This window comes from Balaenoptera ricei, chromosome 1, assembly GCF_028023285.1.
Source record: "Balaenoptera ricei isolate mBalRic1 chromosome 1, mBalRic1.hap2, whole genome shotgun sequence".
Classification (NCBI taxonomy): Eukaryota; Metazoa; Chordata; class Mammalia; order Artiodactyla; family Balaenopteridae; genus Balaenoptera; species Balaenoptera ricei.
The window spans coordinates 131902795-131921321 of record NC_082639.1 but is presented as its reverse complement, the minus strand read 5'-3'; the positions used below and the strand labels follow the sequence as shown (position 1 = coordinate 131921321).

The window sequence follows — 18527 nt, the reverse complement described above, 5'->3', positions numbered from 1 at the left end:
CACAGAATTAGATGATTAATATCCAGGCTTATTAAGCTATTCATTTATAATCTTCAAATTCAGAGCCTCTGAGAAGGTCTCCTTTTCAATATGATCAGTGATTGTCAGAAGGGCAAAGAAAATCTTGAGAAAGAGATAATACGTGCAATTTGCTTACTGTCTTCCAGGAAAAAGATATCCATTCAGGCTTGATAGGACCCCTTCTGATCTGCCGAAAAGGAACACTTCATAAGGAGACCAACATGCCTGTGGACATGAGAGAATTTGTCCTACTTTTTATGGTCTTTGATGAAAAGAAGAGCTGGTACTATGAAAAGAAGCCCACAAGGTCTTGGAGACGCACATCCTCAGAAGTAAAAAACTCCCATGAGTTTCATGGTATTTTCCTCTGACTTTGATCTAGTCTCTGAACCTAATCACTGGGTGATAGTGATTCCTGCCCATAAGTCTTCCCAAAATTAGACATGAGACGCTTCTGTGGAACCAGGAGCTCTAACTGACACCAGGTCCTTAAATGTCTACGAGCGCTGATGTAACCTGGCAGGTGACACTGCAGGTGAAAGAGAGTATACAAAAATCTGAAATCTAAAAGATAGCGCACAAGGCTGCTGCTGCAAAACCAACCCAAGCAAACCAACAAAAAAGCCAGTGTGCTTCAGTTGGTAACATAAATTGGAAAGGAATTAGCATTATTCTGCTATTTAAACAGTTAATAAAACTGTTTCTTGATCTCTAAAGGATCAATTATTTATGTAGAAGTGATCGCCCACACGTACTTTCAAAATAAGAATGACTGTAATATTTGTAGCTCTCAGCAGTTCCCAGGTGGCACCCAAAGCATATGTGGAGAAAATGATATAGGAAACTGTGTAGCCAGCTAATGGAAGAAGGGTGCCAAGAGAGCATTTGGGTGGGAAAAGAGGGGAAAGCATATCTACTCTGAAATCCATTCAGGAACTTTGTCTGCAAATTGGCAACGGAACTACAGTTTTAGAGGAAGGCAGAATTTAGGATTTGGTGAACAACAAATAGAATGACTTAGGGATCAGAAGACAAATGAAGACCCTGTTTTCAGAGTTTGATAAATGGAGGTGATTTCTATGAGATTTCTGATCAGGAAGGTCCTGTGCTTTGGGTGATGGGTCAGTCATTCAGGGTAATAGGAAAGAAGAAAGCTGCTATTGCTTCAGGAATAAAAAAAAAAAAAAAAAAAAAAGACATTATAAGCAATATCCAGTGCACTGCCACCTCCTCTCCCCAGCCAGTCATCAAGGCTAAGTCGGTCTATGCTCCCTCTCCCACCCCATTTATATACTCAGGCTACCCTTTTTTCGCTTATTTTCCTTATTAAACTTCTGTAAGTGTGGAATACGATCTGATCTCACCTGTAAAAACACGTTGGCGTAGAGGAAAGGAAACAATATGATTTACAAGCTGCTCCAAAACCCCACTCTCTGGATTCTGCTTATCACACAAGGTTAAGAAATTCTATTAAGCAGTCTAGAATAGAGTCAGTTGAGAGCTGCCCCACAGACTCCAAGCAGAGCTTTCTTTTCTCTTCTCCTATAATCTCTAGGCCTTTCAGCCCAGGGTGCTTGGTCTCAGGGGTAGGAAACACATCCTCTGAAAATCTCTCAACCTAGTGGAAAGTACAGACTGCAGAATCAGACAGGCCTATTTCTTAGCTATGCCCTTTACTTGCTGAGTACCCTCGAGGCCCTGCTTCCTGATTCTTCAAAGAAAGCGTAAAATGCATCCAGTATAGTTTTAGTTTTAAATGTATTGTCGTCTAAATCTCTGTAATTTGGTAATCTTACATTGTAGAACTTATCAGGGTATTTGATAAGCAGACCATCTATGCCTGGCCTCTGCAGTATGCACTGAGTAAATATGTGTTGGATTAGTAAACAAATGAATGAATTTTATTCACTCAGCTCAATTTATCAAATGTTTACTGAGTGCCTACTCTGTTGAGCATCTTCACTTTTGTATCCTGATGTAATGGTTTAGCAGTGCTGACCTAATAACCACTGGAGATACCTTTTACTTTTAGGAGATCTATTTCTTACACAGAAACTAAGATGAGGAGGTGAGGCTGGTGTTATGAGTATGTAGACAGGCGCTTTCATACCTGATATAATTTTAAGAGCGCCAAAATGATCTCAACTCTTCTCCCTCCAAAAATTCACTTTCCTGGCTCCTGAAATTCCACAGTAGTTCCTTTAACTTTAGAAGAATAAACAACAGCCACCACCACCACCAAAACTTCCCTCACTTCAGTCCCAATTAAGTGCGTGGTAGCATTAAGCTTTATCATTAAAATTTTGTATGTATTCATTTTTTAAGGTGATCAAGTTTATCAGATGCTTAAAAAACACATATTTCAGTAAGGAGAGAGTTGATAAAGTCTGAGAACCCTAGACATCCAAGCTGGGAAGGGGGCAGAGGAGCAATCAGACAAACGAGAGAATAAACATGAATGTCTAAGGCTGGTGGGTACAACAAAGATAAAGACCAACTTCCTGGGCTTCCCTGGTGGTGCAGTGGTTAAGAATCCGCCTGCCAATGCAGGGGACACGGATTCGAGCCCTGGTCCGGGAAGATCCCCCATGCCGCGGAGCAACTAAGCCCATGCGTCACAACTACTGAGCCTGCATGCCACAACTACTGAAGCCCGCATGCCTAGAGCCCGAGCTCTGCAACAAGAGAAGACACTGCAATGAGAAGCCCACGCACCACAACGAAGAGTAGCCCCTGCTCGCCACAACTAAGAGAAAGCCCGCGTGCAGCAACGAAGACCCAACAACGAAGACCCAATGCAGCCAAAAATAAATAAATAAATAAACTAATAAAAAAAAAAAAAGACCGACTTCCTAATTTTGCCTGGAACTATCTCTGAATTTAGGAGGCCTTAGGGTGATACACTGCATATCCCCTCACTTACCCTCTTTCCTCTAAAGACTAGAGTTCACTTATCTGCCCACATTAGTCCTTACCCTTTTCGTAGCCTAGGAAAATTCATACTATAAAGAATAAATGGATAAAGCACAGAACAGGAAAAGTGTAAATCTGGGGAAAAGAGTGATAAACTGCTTGGAAAGGGTACTCACCCACACTTCTGCAGTAGGCTGCTGTGAGAAGGAAAAGGTGGCTCTGTTTCAGCCTGTTACTGATATTATGACATATAGGGGGCCCCTTACTATGTCTGGGTGGGATTGGGCATACAGAGTAATAAAGAAGATGGGTGGTGAGCGGGAGCCCTCATATTTCCTCTTTCCTGATGTACACAGATTTTTGATTGATTGCAACTCTCTGTCCTTACAGCCATTAATGGGATGATCTACAACTTGCCTGGCCTGAGAATGTACGAGCAAGAGTGGGTGAGGTTGCACCTGCTGAACATAGGCGGCTCCCAGGACATTCATGTGGTTCACTTTCATGGCCAGACCCTGCTGGAAAATGGCACTCAACAGCACCAGTTAGGGGTCTGGCCTCTTCTGCCTGGTAAAGATCTCGGCAATGAAAAGAGGTTCCTGTGACAAAATGGCGAGAGCAGACAATCTTAGCATCTGTAACTCTTCCTCATTCCCTCCTTGTGCCTCTCCTTCCAAAGGGGTTAAAGCATGGGCTCTGGCATGGATCCTGGGCAAAGCCATATTCTAAACCTGCATGCAGAATACAGAAGAGTCAGCTAAATGTCTGCACTCTTTGTAGCACCACACGGACTAAATGTGCAGCCCAACTTTCCTCTACAGAGATGCTCTGTCTAGTGCAGATTCTTCCAAGCCGTGATGTGTCACGCAGGCCAGGTCTAAAGCAGATCACAAAATGAATCCCACGAGGTTCAGGCAGCTAAAGCTTTCTGCTGGGAGGAGATCAGAAACTTACCAGGATTTCGGGGTTCTTGAATTCTACTGCTCACTCTATCACCCTGATATCTCTGGGCAAGTGACTGCAGGAATTTGAATCTTAAACTGACTCATGAGGGGAAAAATATATTTTTAAATGATTATAAAACTAAAGAATAATAAAGGTATGTAAAGCTTTTCATATGCAAAATAATGATAAGGTTTAAACAAACTACAATCATCAAGAAGGATTTTTACGTGCCAGTGGTTTGTAGGTGTGTATCGTAGGTGTGTGAGTGGAGGTGTAAGTGCTAGATGCCATTGATCCTCAAACTGCGGTGGACATAATACAAATTTACAAAGCTGGTTAAGACGCAGATGCTGAGAGATTTTGCTCTCAGAGACTTTGATCTGATAGAACTTGGGCAGGGGCCCAGGATTTTTAACATTTTTTTGCATTTTTAACAAGCAGCTTACCTTCCATAAATGCTGAGAAGCTAATCAGGGCAGTCCCTTGATAGGACTTTGGGTGGGGAGGTTGATGTGTGAATCAGCCTCAGATGTAGGCACCCAAGCCCAAATGGGCCTGATTTAGTTAAGGATGGGGTAAAAGGGTCCTTGTTTGTTTGAAACACGCCAGTTTCTCATTAACAAAGCTATAAAGACCCACTCTGTTAATATCAGGGGCAGAAAGGATTAGGTCAAACTCACTCCTAACTTTTCACCAAGTGTTACCAGATCAGTCATCCTTTCCATGAGCCTGCGAGAAGCTGGGGTTCGCTGGCCCACCTAAATCTTCATACCTAATATCTGCATTAGAGAGTAGAAGGCTGGAGGTCTTTTTTAGCGTGTTTGAAGAGGATGACCATCAGTTATTACTTTTGACTCACAATCTAGGAAATGGTCACATATTATAGTCAGCAGAATTTAAGTATTAACTGGCGGTAGGTAATGTTAAATACCAGAATGGATAATCAGAGGTTTCAGAAAGCTCATTCTTTCAGTGATTTTCGGAAACAATTTTTGTACATCTCTCTCTAAAATGTAAACTTTATAGAAATATTGAAACATGGGGGAAGGATGTTTTATTTTAATTTTCTCAGATAAAAAAGAAAAACTAGAGAAATGAAGAGAGAGACAGGAAACATGTACAATATTTTTGAGGCCCAATGACATATCATTCAAGGTTGCTTTGATAAGCTGTATTATATATGGGTTAACTTGTAACATTATATTTAGATAAATGAAAGTTTCTTCCTAGTAAGGGGTGTTGGAGATTTTTTAAAGTCCCAGGGCAATTTATTTTTAGTAAGTTTGTGTGTGTGTTGTTTTGTTTTGATCTCTTTGTTACACCTGCAGTCCTGCCTAAAGAGAAATGGGTAACTCTTAAGCTATATTCTAAACCACTTGCAATTCAGGGATTTTAGGATTCTTTGGTAGTGGTCAACCAATGTTAACCTGTTAATCTTTGTGCATGCAATGTTGTCCTTTACTCTCTATTTTAGGTTCATTTAAAACTCTTGAAATGAAGGCATCAAAACCTGGCTGGTGGCTCCTAGACACAGAAGTTGGAGAAAACCAGAGAGCAGGGATGCAAACGCCATTTCTCATCACAGACAGAGGTATCATCCAAGAGCCACATTATATTTTTAGCAGGAGAGTGCCTGTCCCTAGAATATTACAAATTTTTAGATTGGAAATATTCAACTCTGAGAACTCTGACATAACAGAGGCGTAATCTGTAGCAGTAATTTCTTTTATTCTGACCTATAGTCTGACTATACTGCAAACATCAGTTTTAAGCCAAATGGTTCACACCAAAGGCATTCCTCTCATTTGAGGAACGAATATAAAGCATCCTCCATCATGATTTGTGATCTATGGGGAAGTGAACATAAGAAATTCTCCAGACTCCCGGAGTAGAGGAGGGGAGAGAAACCAGGACTTCAACTGTGACCGAGATGGTCACTGAACTTGGCATTTCAGTATTCGAGAAACACAGTTTCCATCTGTCCATCCATCCAACCAGCCAGCTAGCCAGCAAGCCAGCATTTATTAAGCACCTGTTGAGTACCAAGCACTGTGTCAACATCCAGATAGTTCAGTGGCTAGTATTCCCTTCTTTGATCAGTATATAAATAACATTGTAACTTTCAGGTCAACTTTTGAGAACATAGTCTTATGAGGGATAGTACTTAATATTGTAAAATGGCTTATTTTAAGATACAAACAGATGGAAATCAATTTAAAAAGTATTTGCACTTCAGGATAAGTTGTCTTCCACTAGGGCGTCACTAATTTTAATTTCTGTTAAAGTACCAGTTCTTGCTAGTACATTTACGATTTTATGGTCAGACATATTTAAGTCAGTGCCACACAGGTAGGTGAAAACATCTAATTACTGACCCACTAGAGGTATAATCTATAGCCATAGAGATTTTACTTTATTATATGTACTTTCTAAGCAAAAATTATTCATTGTTCTATTTTTTTGTAGACTGTAAAATGCCAGTGGGACTAAGCACTGGTCTCATAGCTGATTCACAGATCAAGGCTTCTGAGTTTTGGGGTACGTAGTAGCGTCATAGCCTGTAAAAGGCACCTCCTACAATTGTGCTGTATACGGCCTGCAAAACTGTACATGACAACGCTGCCTATTGAATCCATGGGCCATTGCTCCTCTCTAGGCTTTTCTCTACCACAACACAGTAAAACAGCAGTAAAATATCTAATTACTGACCCCCTAGAGGTCAGTAATCTCTAACCATGGAAATTTTACTTTGTTATACGTATTTTCTAAGCAGAAATTACTCATTACTCTGTTTTTTGCAGAATGTAAGATGTCAATGGAACTAACCCGTGTAATATTCTAGCCAGATTCACAGGGTCTTATAGGCCAGGTATTACAGTCCCCATTAATAGAGCCCTTTGCTGCATCAACCATGCATCTGTTCAAGAAATTTTTTGTTCACCCACTGTGTGTCAGGAACTCCTCCTAAGTTTCCTCTCTCTGCCTCAAACTCTTCCCAACATCAAAAGGTCAATTGTAAGGGATCATGAGGCTCCCATAAATTCCTCTCATGTCTTTCTGTTAGGCAGGCACACTAGGCAGAAAACACATCACCGTAACTGAGAAAAAATAAATATGACCTATATGCAAGAAAGGGGGTGGGTGGTAGTTGACAGCTGTCCAAGCACAGACCTGAAACCAAGATTTCATCATCAGGGACTGACTTAGTAGCTGAGGCCCGCGTCAACTACCTGGTCTCCTAATTGCAACAGAAGTTCCTTTAGGAATCTGGTTTTCCACTGGGACTAAACTCACTTGAGAAATTGCTAGCTGTATGGTGTTTTTTGTTTGTTTTTTTTTAATTCAGAATAAATTTTTTTCTTCCTTTGGATTTAGGTTATTGGGAACCCAAATTAGCAAGACTAAACAACGGTGGATCATATAATGCTTGGATCCCAGAAAAACTTTCAACAGAATTTAACCCTAAGCCTTGGATCCAGGTATAACCTGGATCTTATTAACCTGATAATATTTACTGCTACTGTAATAGTAAAAATGTGCGGTGTTTTGTTTTTGTTTTTGTTTTTGTTTTTGTTTTTTGGCAGTGCTACGTGGCTTGTGGGATATTAGTTCCCTGACCAGGGATTGAACCCAGGCCCTCAGAAGAGCAAGTGCAGAGTCTTAACCACTGGACTGCCAGGGGATTCCCTGTAATAATAAAAATGACAGTGATTTAATAATTTCTTCTTGTTGTTCTTGCAATGTTGTTAGGGGAAATAACAATTACTAGGTGCTAGGCACCATTCTAAGTACTTTGCATACTCAAAATGGACCCTATGAGGTTATTTCTAGTAATATCCCATTTTACAGATAAAAAAAAACCTAATGTACAGAGGGATTAACTAACTTCCCAATGTCACATACATTAGTTAGTGGTTGAGTTTGGATTCAAGTTCAGGTACCCTGTGCTCAAATACGGATTGCTCCTAGCCATTTTATTAGTTTGTTAGGTGTTGGTTCTTTTTTCTAAAGAAGGTTAGTTGTACAATGAATTAAGGCAGTGTGTGACTTGTTGACAAGGATGGTTATGCTTAGTGGCTTTTCTATATTGCAGGTAGACATGCAAAGGGAAGTCCTGTTCACAGGGATCCAGACCCAAGGTGCCAAACACTACCTGAAGTCTTACTACACCACCGAGTTCTTTGTGGCTTACAGCTCTGACCGGACAAACTGGCGGATCTTCAAAGGGAACAGCACTAGGAACGTGATGGTCTGTGTGCATTGTTGTTTCTTCCTGAGCCTAGGGTTACTATATCTTTTTTAAAAATACCTTTCTGGGTGTTATAAATACAAATGGCTTTCTTAGTGTCTTATGGAGGAAGGTGGTAAAATGACGTGTCTATATATTACAAATTGGAGGGATAAGCTTGACTTCTGAAATTTCAAAACTTCATAAAACTTGAAAAAAAAATCTCTTTATAATCAAACTAAATAACCAGACTTCTCAGATTGACAGATGATATGCAGTAGGGTAGAATATCTGGTCTTGTGCCTTCAAGAGCTCATGCTAAAAATTGGCCACCAAGAGTTTTGATTTTACTAACTCTTACACTTTATTTTGTTCTTTATTTCAGTGTAACTGAAGGAAATAGTAGTGTTGCTCTGAGGCAGTGTGATTCTCACATTATTTTTTTTGCTGCCATGCCTGAGGAGTGACTTTCCCCTGTTGGATTGTCCAGGGCCTCAGCCAGTTTATTCCCAATGACCCAATTATACCAGCCCTAATTCTTCCCCTTCTCCCTCACCCCCCTCTCCAAAGAAAGCTATCTGAATGCAAGGAGTCAGTCCACCATTATTACATTGATAACCTTGAATCAGTTTCATTTTTTCTGTAAATCATTTACTATGTTACTATCTTCTATATTATCATTTAGCTATATCTAATAATAAATTATTTGCACTATACCTTAGAATAGATCATGAAAATCTTAAATTATGGTTCTTACCAATCAGTATTGGAGACAGTACACAAATTACAGTTAAACTCCATAGCTTAAAGATTTTTGCATCTGTGTTCATGAGGGATATTTGTGTGTAGTTTTATTTGTTTATACTGTCTTTTTTGTTTTAATATCAGAGTAATACTAGCTTCATAAAATAAATTAGGTAGTGTGCTCTTCTATTCTGTTTTCTGGAAGAGATAATCTAGTATTGGTGTTAATTCTTTAAACATTCGGTATAATTCACCAGCAAAACCAGGTGGACCTGGAGATTTGTTTTCTGGGAATTTTAAAATTACAAATTCAATTTCTTTAATAGTTACAGGCCCTTCAAATTATCTATTTCATATTGGGTGAATTTGGATAGTTTGTGTTTTTTCAGTCAATTGGTCCATTTCCTCTAAGTTGTTAAATTTATGTGTAAGGGTTGTTTGTAGTATTCTCTTATTATCCTTTTGATGTCTGCAGGGTCTGTAGTGATATTGCCTATTGCATTTATGATACTGGTAATTTGCATCTCTTCTTTTTTGCTTTGTCAGTCTTGCTAGAGATTTGCCAATTTTTAAAAATCTTTTCAAATAACTGGCCCTTTGTTTCATTGCTGTTATCTATTGTTTTTCTGTTTTCAGTATCACTGATATCCGCTCTTTTGTTTTAGTTGGCTCTTCCTGACACTGTTCTGGCAGGGAAATGGGATGGGGCACAGCCTCTTACTGCCAGGTAGAGGTCAAAGTCCATTCCCTACTTGGCCTCCTCTGTTGACACCTGAGCTGGAACCCCTCCTCTTTGCTGCTGGGTGGGGATGGGATGGTATCCACTGACACTGCAGGAGTGGGAGCCTTATTAGAAGCTGGAAGAGATGAAGATCCTGGGTCTCTATTTGGCTTTCTCTGACACAACCCCAGTCAGGGTGTTGGGGTGCCTCCTTACAGTCTCATGAGCATGGAAGTCTAGGCTCCCCAGTTGTTCTTTGCTGCTGTTGGTAGGAAAGGGGCCACAGTGTTTTCTATTCTATGATGTTTGGCTTGAAGTAGAATAATTGTTATCTAAAAGTTTTCTGTCTTGCTAGACTGCTCTTTTCTGGTCCTGAGGCTAGAGAAAGAAGGCTTTTGCTGGCTTTCTTTTTTTTTTTTTTTGTCTGCACCTATTCGTGTTTCCTGGTTCCTGGCTTCTTTACTTATAAGTCTGTATATGCAGTAAAAAGAAAACCCAGGGGACTCACCACTGTGTTGTTCCTTGGGTCCTGAGAACCCTAGCCAGTCTGCCTTTTCTCCACCTTTCAGAGTCTTTTTATGTTTTCAGTTGTACTTAGCAGGAGGAATATGGCAAAGTATACCATCTTCCTGAAGTGGAAGTATTCCCAGTTATCTTTTAAGACCAAATTAATTTGATTCAGGCTACATGAAAACTTAATATTACAATATGAAATTGGATGAAAATTTTATTATAAAATCACTTTATAGAGAATTGTTATGTAACTAAATTTTCCTCTCTTCCTCTAGTATTTTAATGGCAATTCGGATGCCTCTACAATAAAAGAGAATCAGTTTGACCCACCTGTTGTGGCTAGATATATTAGGATCTCTCCAACTAAATCCTATAACAAACCTGCCCTTCGATTGGAGCTGCAAGGTTGCGAGGTTAATGGTAAGGAACACAGATGCATTGTTTTCTAGCTGCCACTCAGAAAATCAAGATTTGGGGGGTAAGGGAGAATGGGTAGAATTTTTAGTTCTCTTCACTTAGGCTCCTAGAAAAACCTTTGTGAAACAGAGTTTCCAGTCAGGTAAACTCTCATTGTGATCTAGACTGAGACTGGTTCTACCAGCCAGAGGGCAGGCTCTCTGAACAATTCCTGGATCATATGGCTACTGCCTTGACCCTCTAAGGAAGGGCCCTAGGGAAGAATGACCTCCATCAGCCCATTTTCAGTAAGAACTGAGAGTCAAACTAGGTCTGACTCTTCCAAAGTCTTCCAGCCACGTCACTCAGACTTTAATGTAATAAAAGTATCTAGCAACATTACTGGCATATATTAGGTGTTCAGTGAATGTTTTTGAAATATAAATCTGCCTCCCAACTTCCTGAAACCTTGCTTGAACTCTGTATTCTGTTTCACACTCTGTGTAGGTACCCAAGCCTTTTCTATGTAAGCTTCTATTTTTCAGGGGATGTAATGTGACCTGTGGTATAAATAAATCTAGATAACCATAAATGGCCAGAATAAAATTCTACTATATATAACAAGATGCTTAAGGATTTTATCAACTGTTCTTCTTCTCTGACTCTTAAAGTGGTGCTTTCCAAATTTTTTCACTTCAAAGCACATATAAAATATAATATCTGTCTCACAGTCTGGGGTAAAAGAATGAAGCAATCCACCCTGGGCTTGGTTGATCTAGGCACCACCTAGCTGCTCAAGGACTGAGGGGGTAGGGAGATCAATATACAGGCACACCTGTCCAGCAAAAATATTCTTCTACAAGGAAGGCAAAATAAAGACATATTTAAACAATATAACAAAGGTTCCATGACTCACTGAAGGAGGGAAATGAGTTTAGATGTTTAGAACATGGTATTTGATGTCAGACTGCCTGGGCTCAAAGCTAGTTTCTGATTCTTCTAGCAGTGTTATTTTAGTCAAGTCACTTTTTCTTGCTGTGCTTTTGTTTTCTCCTTTGTAAAATGGAGATATTTAAGAGCATTAAGTAATACATGTGAAGCCTGAAAACAGGGTTTAGCACTTGGACAATAAATGTTCATTGCTCTGATGGTTGTTTTTGTCATTACTTAGCAGTAATATTATTTCTTGTCTCCTCTGAAGTACAAAATGCCATGCAAGGAATATCAGTGGTATATAATTAATCACATTACTTTTTTCTTGACAGGATGCTCCACACCACTGGGTATGGAAAGTGGAAAGATAGAAAACAAGCAAATCACAGCTTCCTCATTTAAAAAATCGTGGTGGGGAGATTACTGGGAACCCTTCTGTGCCCGTCTTAATGCCCAGGGCCGTGTGAATGCTTGGCAAGCCAAGGTGAAATGTCCCCTGCAAATGGAATTCCCTCAGCCTTTCAGAAGAAAGCATAGGCCCTCACTACAGGGAACATGGGGGGCCTGGGAAGCCAGAGTATCATCTCCTGCTTCTGCAGATTATGATCCTAGGTCTGAGAACTAGGATGTGTGTTGTCTTGATAGCTTTAGCTTGAACTTTGGCTCAGAGAGAAGTTGTCATCTCTGTGGTCTTGATTTAGACTAGGGGTGGGCAAAATTTTTCTGCAAAGGGCCAGATAATATTTTAGCCTTTGTGAGCCATACATTCTCTGTCATAACTACTCAACTGTGCCATTGTTGCAGGGAAGCAGCCGTCAAGGATAGGTAAATGCACGAACGTGGCTGTGTTCCAATAAAACCTTATTTACAAAAACAGGCAGTAGGCCAAGTTTGGCCTTGGGCTGTAGTTTGCCAACTCCTGATCGAGACAACTTCCATTAGGGATAAATGACTTAGATCTGCAACATCTTGTTTTCTTTTTGTTCTCTCCAGAATTTAGCAATATTTTTCATTTTCTTAAGAGTGTCATTTAAATTTTTTTGTTCTCATTTTTTCAGAACTTTGTAACATTCCTTTAAATAATTGGCAGCCTGATAAGATGCTGCAAAACCAGGTTTATAAATCTGTGATCTAAGTTTTGTGAACATCTCGCAGAGAGTTATATTGCCCTTGATATTAGCCCATTGAGTAATTAAGGTAACTTAGTTCTAGGGTAACGATTAATAATTGACTCATATTTATTTCATTCTTTGACTGACCTGAAAAATCTGAATGGCATCAGAAATCAGAACAGTCCAGTCAATCAACTTAATCCAGGTTCCCTATTTTCTGTCCTCCTAACTCCCTCCCTTAAGGAAGCTACACTCCAATTCCCTGGACTCTGTATAGAATCCCACATCCTAATCTTAAATCAGGCCACCAGATAAAGGAGGAGGGAATGGCGTGATGCAAGGGGAGCAAGTAGAAGAGACTATCTGGGCCCCATACAGAGAGTCTTGGGCAACTATGTCTGTGCCTTGAGACTCATTTCTGGATCATCACAGAATCACAGAATGTTAGAAAGGCAAAGGGTTTTACAAAGCATCTGGTCCAGATTTTCCTTTTAAGTCCAAACGCAGAAGAGGTTAAATAATTTTAGCTTAGCCTGGCGGCAGAATCAGGAATCCCACTCTCCCGATAGACAGATCTATGCTCCTTGCACCATTTGAAGCAACCCAAGCACCTCATTTTGCAATTTTGCAAAGGGGGGAACTGAGACTCACAGAAGCTAAAGTAATAAAAGTAATAATGTTATGTAACATTATATTGATTTAATTTCTATAATATAAATAAAATAAAATAAATATAACTAAAATAAAGGGACTTCCCTGGCGTTCCAGTGGTTAGGACTCCGCTTCCACTGCCGGTGGCCTGGGTTTGATCCCTGGTGGGGGAACTAAGATCTGCAAGCCACGCAGCGCGGCCAAAAAAAAAAAGGTTAGAGAGAGGGTATCAACCAATTCTTTCCCAGATGGCCCTTTAGACCTGTTCATGATGTAACCTTGTCATCCCACCCTCCGTTTTACAGCCTTTAAAAAAATTTTGCTCTCTATATAATTTGCTCTTACTTTTGTGATATAGTAAAGGCTGCAAAGATAAAAGTCTAATTTTAATTTTTAAAGCTGTCATTTTAAATCTGGAATTTTAGGTCAAAACTATTTGTTTCACTTAACCTTCAATAGTATGAAATGTCTTGTATAGGGTTTCTTTAGAGAGGTGGAAAATCTAAGCCAGACATATGCAGGTATGCACGCAGACTGAAGTGTCTCTACCTCTTTGATGCCTCCAAAAAAAATTTACACCTACAAAGCTCCCCTAGCTATGTATATGCATTCTGTATCACTCGTACAACCTTGATTTGAAGACACACTAAAACACCACCAGATGTCACTAGAGGGTGTTACAAAATTAACCAAAATTATCTAATACAATCATTTTAATTCAATTAATTTGCTTTAAAAATACATGTGACTACACATATACACACATATGTGTATACACATATACACATACAGACATGCACATATGAGTGATGTTGAGAAAGTATATCAATATTCATTATTTCACATAGAATTGAATGAGACTATGGGGCATGATAAACCTCCCAAAGATGAAAATTAATCTCAGATTACTCTAAAACTCAATTAGTCTTTCTGATCGTCTTTCTCCAAGCGCCTATCATGAAATTAGGCATTTTGTTAGGTCAGAGACAGGATAACTACTATGCCATATCCAGCCCTGGGTGTAGCTTTATTAGGTCTCTCAGATATTACATTTATTTGAAATATCAGAAAAGAAGAAATTGAACTACTTCTCCTATTGGACATTAGCAATGGAAAGAAAAGTGGGGCTTTTCTAAAATAAGTTAAATTGAGAGAGGATACTATCTAATTCTTTCTCAGATAACTCTTCAGTAATATCACCGTAGCATTTAAATAAACTTGCTTAAGAGAAAAATATTTACAGGTAATTTAGCAATTTAATACGTTTTCTCAAATAAAATGTATTTTTTTGTTGAGCACCATCTGTGGGCCATACATCGTGGTGAACACCTGAAAACAAAACTAAGTCCCTGCCCTCAAAGGGTAAGGAACACAAGTAAACAAATAACTGTTGTACAATGTGTGAAATATTCCAAAAGTTTATAAACCTGCTGACAATAAACAAGAAGGAACAGGGAAGGATTCTAGGAGAAAGGGAATCCTCAGGGATGAGACAGAAAAGAAATCCTTCCAGCTCAGTGCATTTCTGAGTATCTTGGTCTAAAAAAGCAAAGGTTTTAATGTCAAATGCATTGTTCTAATCATTTTCATAGGCAAACAACAACAATCAGTGGTTACAAATTGATCTGCTCAAAATCAAGAAGATAACAGCGATTGTAACACAGGGTTGCAAGTCTCTGTCCTCTGAAATGTATGTGAAGAGCTACACCATCCAGTACAGTGACCAGGGAGTTGAATGGAAACCTTACAGAGAGAAATCCTCGTTGGTGGACAAGGTACAGGGGTATCTTGGCAAAAAGAAAATAATTTGAAAACTGCTGTGATGAGAACAGAACCTCAAATTTGCAAATAGTTCTTCAATAGTTCTTCAAAATCAATAGTTTGATAAGCATGCACTGACATGTGTCACTCTTTAAGTCTTCTAAGTCCTAGCTCTGTAGGTAGTTGGTCTTGGGACAGGGACCATGCACACTATCTTTCTGCTTTGACTGAGCCACCTATAAAAGAATGAGGACAAAACAGCAGGGGCTGGTGTGAAGTTTAATTAGCTCTGATTGAGAAAGATGGTGAAAGGGTTGTCTCAGCCTGCTTGGACTGTATAACAAATTACCATAGACTGGGTGACAAACAAAAAACACGTATTTCTCACAGTTCTGGAGGCTAGAATCCTAGATCAGGGTACCAGCATGGTCGGGTTTTTGGTGAGGGCAGTCTTCCTGGTTGTGCTTTCATATGGCCTTCCTTGGTACGTGCACACACAGAGATGCCATGAGGGCCCTACCCCCATCCTAGCCCTAATCATCTCCCAAAGGACCCACCTCCTTGTATCATCCCATTGAGGATTAGGGTTTGAACATATGCATTTTGGAAGGACACAAACATACAGTCTGTAACAGGGGTCTAGAAAACCTTCTACCATATTAGCATTAGCTTGGATGTACTTGTTATTCATGGCTGATCACATACTCATGGCCATATACCTTTCTGTGTCATATTGTCATTAAAACAATTGTTATCCTTCCTGATGAGGAGACTAATTTCCTGCAAGATGAACTATTCCATTATACTCCTGAATTCCTAGTTATACGGTTTTAAAATACTACCAGAGGCAAAACTAAGGAGATGAACCTAATATTCCAGGAATGGGAATTGGGCTGAAACCAGTAGGAGGGGCAACACAGGAGAAGGGGATGGACATTTACACTCACCATGGGCTCAGCACTTAATCTCAGTTAATGGATTTGAATCTCTTTCTCTCTAAACCCCTGGGTTGTTTATTTGTTAGGTTTGGTTTGGTTTATTTCTCACTGTATCAAGATATCCTCATAGTAGGGCAAAAATCATTTTTATAAACAAATAGTGACTTAGCTTCTGATGCATGTAAATCTTGGGGAACTTGCTGGGGATGACAGAAACGCACCTAAAACACAGTTTAGTTGATGATATAGGGCATATGACCAAAAAGGATAAATAAAAATACATGATGCATTTTATTTTAAAAGTTAGTAATAGCTAACCATTTATTGGTGCCCATTATCTGGCACTTAATAAAGACTTGTCATATGTTTACATACTCTTTAAAATCTTTACAACAACTTCTATGAGGTAAAATTTATTATCCCTGTTTTGCCAATAAGGAAATGGATAATCAGAGACTATAAGTAATTTGCTCCAAGTCACATAGCTACAAAGGGGCTAAAGGCAGATATGCTTTTGCAGCTGCTCCACAGCACTGTATCAGATTTCTTTATTTTTCCCTGTTTCAACTCAGATCACTGATGAGGTGATATCACTAAAGAGGTATGTCTGGAGTGCGAGTTCATAATTGATTGAGGATCATCTTTGTGATAATGTTGTATGTGTTCACTAACGCCCACAGTTTGAACTAAAAGGATAAAAAAATTATAAGTTTTTTAAATTGAGATACAGTTGATATACAATATTATGTTACCTTCAGGTATAAGATTTTTACACCCATTATGCCATCCTTAAAGATTTTCTCATATTTTGCTTTCAGATTTTCGAAGGAAATAATAATATCAAAGGACATGTGAAGAACTTTTTCAACCCACCAATCATTTCCAGGTTTATACGCATCATTCCTAAAACATGGAATCAAAGCATTGCACTTCGCCTGGAACTCTTTGGCTGTGATATTTAATAGAATTGATTATTCTAAAAGATAGGAGGGACTCAAAGATATCAAACCATTTAGAGTGGACAATGTATTTTAGAGCTATTTTAAATATTAAAATTTTTCCACTATTTCTCTTTTTTCTATTAGAGAATAAAATTTTATATGTGAAACCTTTATAACTCCTTATAACCACTAAGTAAGATGATGACTATTATCTCTGCATTAATTTGAGTATAGATGGGAAAATATCAAGAACCAACAAGAAAAGGCTTATCTTTCATTGATTAAAAATGCTATATAAAGAAATATTCATGTAGTTAACATTCTTCATTATAGTTCTCAAACCCTATACACATTAATAAAAGAGATATTACTCTATTAAATCATTTATAAACCCGGATAACTTTCATTCTTATATTTTTCTTTAAAGAAACTATGATTTAAGAGTATAGGAAACAAACAGTATTTCTAAATGGTTTGTTTTTCTTGACAGTGGAGAGAAAAAGTCTTACTATATGAAACGACACGTGCTTAAAATACTCTGTCTTACTGACATGATAATGATTTTTCTGACCCTCCACGAGTAAAGATACAAGTAAGCATGTTTTCAGTGGTCCCGCTGGACTTGTGAATCTGGTCTGGTCTCCCTTGGGACTGATTGCATATATTGATGTTCAGGGTTAGGGATCATTAATAGAACAGATCTAAAATAACCATGGGATGGCTGAACATGTAACCTTGGCTTCATTCCAGCTGGTAGTACATGGCACACTGTTTCAAAACACAGGCTCACCTACAGGAAAGTGAATACCTGTAATACAGAGCATTGAAACCCTTGGCCCAAATGCAGCTGTTCTTGCTAGAACTGGCCCCTGCCCAAAGTGGCAAACAGTTGAAATTCTCTCTCAGTGCCTTTCTCTTTATGGCCCCAGCCTCCACCTCTCCCTTCCCCTTTCAAGCACTCCCTTCCCTGGGAACTTGGCATCTAATGATTTTACAGACATTTTGAGACTGAGGAGCCTTCTGGTATCCTCTAAGTCACATGGGAGAGACTCACTGGTGAGGCTATCTATTTTAGTGGAACAAACCACCCCAAAACTTAGTGCTTAAAACAACCACTAATTTATTATTTCTCTTGATTCTGTAGGTTGACTGGGCACAGCTGGGTGGTTTTACTGCTGGCTTCATTTGGGGTCTCTAGTGAGTTTACAGTTAGACAGTGACTGTAGCCAGAGTCATCAGGAGGCTCAACTGACTGTTGGGACAGCTGGTCCTCTGTCCCTCTCCAAGTAGTTTCAGATTCTCTCCTCATTGCATGGCTTCTCCACGTGGTCTGTTCACTTGGTGTCTCCAACAAGTGATCTAGACTTCTTAAAGGGTGATAGAGGCTCCCAAAAGCAAGTGTGTTCAAGAGGTAGGAAGCAGGGGCTTCCCAGGTGGCACAGTGGTTGAGAATCTGCCTGCCAATGCAGGGGACACGGGTTCGAGCCCTGGTCTGGGAATATCCCACATGCCACGGATGCAACTGGGCCCGTGAGCCACAATTACTGAGCCTGCGCATCTGGAGCCTGTGCTCCACAACAAGAGAGGCCGCGATAGTGAGAGGCCCGCACACCATGATGAATAGTGGCCCCCACTTGCCACAACTAGAGAAAGCCCTCGCACAGAAACGAAGACCTAACACAGCCATAAATAAATTAATTAACTAAAAAA

The 18527-nt window shown here is 39.4% G+C and overlaps 2 protein-coding genes across 3 annotated transcripts in view; one reads left to right on the top strand and one right to left on the bottom strand.

Annotated features, from left to right (window-relative positions):
* Window positions 1-17197, top strand: part of F5 (coagulation factor V) — an 82420-nt gene extending 65223 nt beyond the window's left edge. The window contains exons 16-25 of the mRNA XM_059935936.1: window positions 168-378; window positions 3325-3504; window positions 5354-5470; window positions 6346-6417; window positions 7255-7358; window positions 7973-8128; window positions 10361-10505; window positions 11747-11898; window positions 14770-14952; window positions 16695-17197. Of these exons, the coding sequence (XP_059791919.1) occupies window positions 168-378; window positions 3325-3504; window positions 5354-5470; window positions 6346-6417; window positions 7255-7358; window positions 7973-8128; window positions 10361-10505; window positions 11747-11898; window positions 14770-14952; window positions 16695-16838 (1464 nt within the window). The 3' untranslated portion in view covers window positions 16839-17197. The remainder of the gene's footprint in view (window positions 1-167; window positions 379-3324; window positions 3505-5353; window positions 5471-6345; window positions 6418-7254; window positions 7359-7972; window positions 8129-10360; window positions 10506-11746; window positions 11899-14769; window positions 14953-16694) is intronic.
* The window catches only part of FIRRM (FIGNL1 interacting regulator of recombination and mitosis), a 366159-nt gene that overhangs the window by 277775 nt on the left and 69857 nt on the right, over window positions 1-18527 (bottom strand). The gene's annotated exons all lie outside the window — the stretch shown is intronic.